This window comes from Eutrigla gurnardus (genome assembly GCF_963514095.1).
Source record: "Eutrigla gurnardus genome assembly, chromosome: 20".
NCBI lineage: Eukaryota > Metazoa > Chordata > Actinopteri > Perciformes > Triglidae > Eutrigla > Eutrigla gurnardus.
In genome coordinates this window covers 19,648,201-19,656,059 of record NC_139931.1, presented here as the reverse complement: position 1 = coordinate 19,656,059, position 7,859 = coordinate 19,648,201, and the positions used below count along the sequence as shown (strand labels likewise).

The window sequence follows — 7,859 nt, the reverse complement described above, 5'->3', positions numbered from 1 at the left end:
GGGCAGGCCTCTGTGTCAATGTTAACCACTGAGTAGCAATTAAAACACAATTGTATAATAATGTGGGAGGAAGTCACATGTATTTACTTCCTCTACTGTTGGTGGGAGACACTGGTGTGGCAGTCAGCCCCCTCTTCCACACCGGTGACAGGGTCTCACTGGCTTCATGGATGAGATCAACCACACGTCTCATTCTCTCAGCTGGAGGCCGCCGCTGATGAGACAGTGTCTCATGACTTTTTGGTGGATGTTCAACATACTATGACTTTTTTTTTTTTACTAAGACTTTTTAATCACTGTTCTGGACTACACTCAGACTTTGCTTGACATATAATATACAAGGGATTTTTATGACCTTTTAATCATTTTTTACAGCAATTATTTTGTCGACTAACCTCATTAATTTTCGACATACTATACCATGATTTTTTTAATGTGTTCTTTTTAATTTGACTCAGGGTTTTTATGACTGTTTTGGACTTACTACACTCAGACTTTGCTTGACATACGATACGAGGGACTTATATGACCACTATACGTGCAAACTATCAATTTGAGAGCTTTTCAACAAAAAATAAAAAGATCAGTTTGTTCACCTGCTGGCACTCAGGGCTGAGCTGATTCAGCCAACCCATACTCATTGACCAGACTGGGATTGTTTTTTTTTGTAAAGGCTCAAATTAAACACAACATAGATATCAATATACTTTTACCATTATTGTTAAAATGATAGTACAAAAAAATACAATAAACAATTAAACAATTGTAAACCTTTTTAATGTGGCAACTGATTGGTCAGGAATTCTTAGTCAAGCATATGATCCTGTTGGTGCACCTGTAGATATTTAACGTGAGGTGAGCTGAGAGACTGTTCAACAACAACAACGATGTCATTTGCATATTCCCCAACTGGAATGAACCATCTCAAAACGAGTCTGCTTCCTAGATTTCCCACAGCGTTTGTGCTCAGTAACCCGGCGGCCGCTGAGCTGGCGTGGTCTAACTCTCCGGGGAGTAGATCTTGATGAGGTGTTGCGGCTCCGTGGGATATCCGCTGACGGGGCAGCGGTGGTTGGCCTTCACGTACGTGTAGATGCAGCGGTAACAGAAGACGAAGCCGGAGGTGGACAGCACCGTGGCGTTGGTGCGACGCCGCCGGCACAGCGGACAGTTCCTGCTGACGGGATCGGTGTCTTTGCTGGCTGAGGGCGGGGGCTGCTCCTGCTGAAGGTGGAGGGGCGGGGGAGGAGCAGGCAGGGAGGTGAGGCTTTTGGAGATGCTGTGGTTGTCCGATGAGTACCACCACTCCAGGAACTGCAGGAAGAAGACCCCCGACGACAAGGCGGTGGACAGGGACGCGGCCGCGCCACGGGTCGCTTGGGACATCGACCGCCACGCTCTCTGCACCAGGCTGCAAACAGAAAGGCAATGCATTGTGGGTGGTGAATGTTAGAGTAAACTAACTACTGTTGCAAAGCTCTTGTTCCAGCCTGATTAATGACACCTGTCTGTGACGGCTAAAAGCATTCTGTGATGATACAATCAGCTTTGTGTCATTGGTCTGAATATAAATTTCAGTTAGCGCGGTATGTTTGGTTTTCATTCTGTTTTATTTCCCTCATACATGTACCAAGCTGTTATATATTTTTAACATTGTTTCATGCATGTTTTTGCTCTTCTAATTGTTGTACGCAGCGTATCTGTAACGTCACTACTGTTTGTTTCTTAAAAAGAGAAAAAAATGGCAAAAATTGCATGAATACAAAAACACGGTTCAAAGCGGTAAGACACATGGAGTATGTAAGACAGGACTCATCACACTGCAGCATAAGACGAGAATCGGACGCTCATAAGTGAATATGAGGAGAGAATATACTGATTTACATATAAGAAACACAATTTATTATCATACACATATGTAGCCAATTATAGTCAGATCTGTGATGATATAAGTACTCATTTAGGCATTTACAGTTTTTTTCTGAATTTGTCAGGTTCTTATGGTCGGGATTATACCGCATGCCAAATTATTATGCACATTGGATTAAAGTGTCATAAACATTTCATTTTTAGTTTTTCATGGATGAAACTCATGGATGGTATTGTGTCTCAGGGCTCTTTGGATCATTGAAATCAATCTCAGACACCTGTGTAAATTAGTTTGCTAGTGAGCCCAATCAAAGGAAAACTACTTAAGAAGGATGTTCCACATTATTAAGCAGGCCACAGGTTTCAAGCAATATGGGAAAGAAAAAGGATCCATCCATCCATCCATTCACTTCCGCTTCATCTGGGGCCGGGTCGTGGGGGCAGCTGCCTGAGCAGGGACACCCAGACCTCCCTCTCCCCGGACTCTTCCTCTAGCTCCTCCGGGAGGATCCCAAGGCGTTCCCAGGCCAGCCGGGCGACGTAGTCGCTCCAACATGTCCTGGGTCTTCCTCGGGGTCTCCTCCTGGTGTGGCATGCCTTGACCACCTCCCGAGGGAGGCGTCCAGGGAGCATCTGATACAGATGCCCGAGCCACCTCAACTGGCTCCTCTCGATGTGGCGGAGTAGCGGCTCTACTCTGAGCTCCTCCCGCGTGACGGAGCTCCTCATCCTATCTCTAAGGGAGCGCCCCGCCATCCTGCGGAGGAAGCTCATTTCTGCCACTTGTATCCGGGATCTTATACGACCCAGAGTTCATGACCATAGGTGAGGGTAAGAACGTAGATTGACCGGTAAATCGAGAGCTTCGCCTTTCAGCTCAGCCGATACAACGACCGCATTGCTGCGGCCGCTGCACCGATCCGCCTGTCAATCTCACGTTCCATCCTTCCCTCACTCGTGAACAAGACCCCAAGATACTTAAACTCCTCCACTTGAGGCAGGAACCAAGCTCCTGCTCCGATTGTACAGGGACCGTACAGCCCTTAGCAGAGGGCCCCCGACCCTGTACTCCCGAAGTACCTCCACAGAATGCCACAAGGGACACGGTCGAATGCCTTCTCCAGGTCCACAAAACACATGTGGACTGGTTGGGCAAACTCCCATGAACCCTCGAGCACCCTGCATTTCCTCGAGGCCGACCGATAGTCCTCCTCCATGGCCTCCCCGAACTTTTCCCAGACCCGAGCCTTTGCTTCAGCGACCGCCCGCACTGCAGCACGCTTGGCCTGCCGGTACCCGTCGGCTGCCTCAGGAGTCCCCTGGGCCAACCAGGTTCCATAGGACTCCTTCTTCAGCTTGACAGCATCCCTTACTTCCGGTGTCCACCACCAGATTTGTGGATTGCCACCACGACAGGCACCGGAGACATTACAGCCACACCTTCGAACAGCCGCGTCAACAATGGAAGCGGAGAACAAGGTCCATTCGGACTCAATGTCCCCAGCCTCCCTCGGGATCTGGTCAAAGCTTTCCCGGAGGTGGGAGTTGAAGACCTCCCCGACAGAGGGTTCCACCAGACGTTCCCAGCAGACCCTTACAACACGTTTGGGTCTGCCAAGTCTGTCCAGCTTCCTCCCCAGCCAGGTGCCAGATCCAACTTACCACCAGTGGTGATCGGTTGACAGCTCAGCCCATCTCTTCACCCGAGTGTCCAAGACATACGGCCGGAGAACAGATGACACGATCACAAAGTCGATCACTGACCTCCGGCCTAGGGCCTCCTGGTGCCATGTGCACTGATGGACACCCTTATGCTTGAACATGTTCGTTATGGACAAGCACAGAAGTCCAACAACAGAACACCACACCAAAAAGACCCCGGATGGTCCAGATGGATGGAGTAGTGGATGGTAGGTTCATCGAGACCACCGAGTTACCTCGCTAACCCCATATCCTGCTTCGTAGAACAGCACTCTGGTGTCAGATATCAGCAGGAAAAATATCAACAAGTTGGGGCATATTTATGAGAATACAAATACATCTGCTGCCTCTGATCCTCAAAGATGAGCAAAAAAAAAAAGATTGTTCTTTGGAGAAGGGCACAGAAAGGTTACAACTCTTACCCATGACTGAATTACCATTAATATAACACAGACACACACTCTCACACAGTCAGGATGTGTTTAAACTGAGCCTTACCTCCCCTCAGCTGGGTTGCCAGCGTCGCTGGTTTTCTGCTCCATGTCTCTGATATCTTGAACGTTCAGTCGTGCCAGTCTGACCCTGGCCAGCCACAGCAGGGGACTGTGGGTCCTGGTGGCTCCGAAGACAAAGAGCAGCTGCTGGCAGAAGACCCAGGCCTGCCAGGCGGAGCTGACGTATGGGTACGCTGCCACGGCCGCCCGGTACAGCCTCTGACTCCTGGTCTGTGCCAGCCGGATGGAGAAGTCCTCCTCGTCCCTCTGGCGCGCCAGCGTGGCCTCCAGCTTGGCCCGCAGGTAAGGTACCAGGCACAGAAGAAGAAGAGAGCGCCAGTGGGACTTCCCCTGCAGCCCCAGGCCGACGGGAAGACGCCCCCCACCTGAAACTCTCTTCAGGCCGTAAAAGTTCTCCGAGAAGGAGGCACTGCAGTGAGACAGGAAGTGGTTCTGGAGGAGGAGGTCCAGCAGGAGGTAGAGCTCATCAAAGCGTCGCCACAGGAAGCCAAAACGGGACGGGTTTGATTCAGCCAGAACCTGAGGGGAACCACCAAGGGGTTAAAGGCTTGGCATGATGGAAAAACAACACAAGAAGGTAACGGACACACTGACAAGCTGCACCCCCTCACCTTGACGGCGTGCCTCAGGGCCGGTCGGACTGCCTCCATCAGAGTCTCCTGTGCCAGGACCTCAAAGATGGACGGCTGCTCGTTCACGGCAGTGGAAGTCAGGTGGGCTCCGGCCTCAGCCATGGTGACTTCTTCCTTTGCAGCTCAAGTGGACAAATAGTGAAATGCCCTGGAAAGAAGCAGACATGGAATAACATTATAATCAAACTTGTTGTTTGTCTATAATCCTTAAAGATTTGTACTGAACCACTTATTGAGCGCTATTGTATCTAACCATATAGATAAAATAACAATTCTTCTGAATTTATGAGATTTACTACTGTATCTCCTTGCTTGTTGACGACGCACAATTATAAAAAAAAAAATTGTGGACATTCTGCAGATAGAATAACTGTTGAAAAATCACTAAAATGTTGTGCAGCATTGATGCTGACTTTGCCTGAGGGAATTACCCAGAGTTCATAGCTTTGGAACCCCGGAGGAATTTAAAAAAAAAGGTGAACAAAGAGGACGCCGCATGTGTGGAATATTACATTTAAACAGAAACTTTAACATTAAAGATTTAATATGGTGCATACATCGTGAAATCATAGGAATGTCATCATAGGCTAGACACCTGGTTTATAGTTATTATTACTATATTAAACACCTGGTTTATTCATCAACCAGTTATTTTAATTTAGCTTGTTGAAGCCGTTTGAACAATAAGCAAATACATGATGTGACAGGTCCGTCTGGTATGAGATCCTGAGAGATGCTCAAATCAGGCTGTAAAACGTGAAATAATGACCAACACTTTTAGTTCATATATTTAGTGTCATCAAAGTGCCGAGTGTTGTCCTATTTGTATTCAACATGTCGGACCCTCACAGCCTCTCACACTCACCATCTACCAGGTGACGTCAGTGAAGTCCCTGAGGGTTCAGGGTTTAGACCTTTGGGGGGACGTCGGGATTTGGCCTTAGTTTTGTGTCCGATTTGATCCCAACTCTCTCTGACGTCATGAACACGTGGGCAACGGTCTCACGAGATTAAAGTCAGTTTTTGGTGCCGCAGTCGCTCTCCACCGACTGCAAGCCCCGGGGCATGATGGGAAACGCCTCGCCTCATCTAAGGGCTGATTGTTTCTTAGTTTTGACAACAAACAGCACGTTTAGTAGAAAATGCACATTTCCTGTGTGAGTCTAATATTTAACACTGGTGGGCTGTTAGTCTCATGTGTGCAATAAAAGTTTGTTAACAAACAATCATCACAATCATAATAAAGGTTATTTATATAGCCCTTATATTTTAATCTACAGTGTGTTAAGAGGCAGACATAATAAAATGCCACACACACACACACACACACACACACACACACACACACACACACACACACACACACACAACAGTATAAATGTCAAACGTATACTTATTTGACTTGTTCTCCTAACTCTTATTGGGTAACTGCAGCTGTACAATTTCCAGAGGGATTACGATTTCCACAGATACTTACGAACAATATAAATAAATGGGACGTAACTTTTTCTATGACTTCCTGTTAAATCTTTGAAGGCTGCTAGAAACTGTCCGGCCGGAGCGCAGCTTTTTGTCTCCGCCTGATCAGTTCACCTCGAACGAACCTGACAACATACGCGCATTGATATCAAATCACGGCTGCGTCCGAAGCGGGTTCTGGGCGCACTTGTTGTACGGCTCCTCCGAGTTTACGTAAGCGGCCCGGGTGGAGCTAGCTGGTAATATCAAGTTCAAGAGAGGCTCATTTCTACGGAAGCCCTAAACGGCCATGCATACATATATTTTATTTCCTCCGTTTTCCCGTGATAACGAGATAATTCCTCCCTTTTCTCGTGATAACGAGATAATTTTACGCCGTTTTCTCGGGATAACGAGATCATTTCCCTCCGTTTTCTCGTGATAACGAGATCATTTTGAAGTTCGGTAAAGTTGGAAAGATATTCACAGAGTCGAACTTCCGGGATCAATAAATCAGAAGTGAAACGTTTTTCAAACACAAATGATGCATCAGTCTCACCGTAATATCAAAGACTACGAGCTACAAGCACCAAAACTCCGATTTTTTTTACATAAATAAGCCGTCCTGCGAGCTGAACGGAGAACATTGATCTCCATGCGCAACCGGCAGCCGGGCGAGTGCGCAGGCACCGTCTGCAAATTGCAAGACAATAAATAACTCCACTGTTATACAGTAGGCCTACAGAGACCCCAAAATCACTACACACATCAAGGGTCTCTTTATGGTCAGTTCGAATCTGTGAATATCTTTCCAACTTTACCGAATTTGAAATCTCGCCTATCACGTTTCATTTGTTATCTCGTTATCACGGGAAAATGATCTCGTTATCACGAGAAAACGGATGAAAATTATCTCGTTATCACGAGAAAACGGATGAAATAAAATGTATGTATGCATGGCCGTTTAGGGCTTCCGTACATTTCGGCGTACGCCGACCTCAATAACAAGCACACTCTCTCGGTACTTGCGTACAAGTGATTATGCATAAGGCTCAAAGTTCACTCAAACTTACTAACTCCATGTCAGCTCTAAAAGCAGGTCACTTCAAGCACAACACCTTTTGAGTTTTTCGAATGTAACCTCCTTCAAAACCCACTAACAAACGCTCATTACAAGGCGGCGTTTAACCGAACTAATTAAATAAATAATAAGGAGGACAGACGGGCTTGTTTCGGACCGGTTAGCCGTGTGGTTAAACTCCAGGACGCTAACTTACCCTCCTAGCTTGAAGTTAGCCCCGGGACGCGGATGTTTCCTGGCGTCTCAACATCACACGGCCATTTAAAACACGGCTGTGGCTCGTTATTTACCATTTCCCTTCCGTTATTAAACACCTGACGCTGTGCATGCACTGCTTCCCATAACGAGCGCCACTTCCGCACTTCTTCTTCTTCTTCTGCTGCTGTTTACGAGCGTTGGCAAACACAATTATGGCGCATTACCGCCACCACCTGGTATGATCCAAACGACTTCAAGCTACACGCACGCACACACACACACACACACACACACACACACACACACACACACACACACACACACACACACACACACACACACACATATATATATATATATATACACAGTGTATATATATGTAACGGAGTAATGTAATGTGTTAAA

At 47.1% G+C, this 7,859-nt stretch overlaps 1 protein-coding gene across 1 annotated transcript; it reads right to left on the bottom strand.

Annotated features, from left to right (window-relative positions):
• Positions 1-698: 698 nt before the first annotated feature.
• pex12 (peroxisomal biogenesis factor 12) lies at positions 699-7,617 on the bottom strand. Its single transcript, XM_084036926.1, has 4 exons — positions 7,453-7,617; positions 4,697-4,865; positions 4,069-4,604; positions 699-1,411 (listed from the first exon to the last, which is right to left on the bottom strand). Exons 2-4 carry the CDS (start codon positions 4,817-4,819, stop codon positions 1,000-1,002), a joined length of 1,071 nt encoding a protein of 356 aa, XP_083893052.1. The 5' UTR covers positions 4,820-4,865; positions 7,453-7,617; the 3' UTR covers positions 699-999.
• Positions 7,618-7,859: the final 242 nt, after the last annotated feature.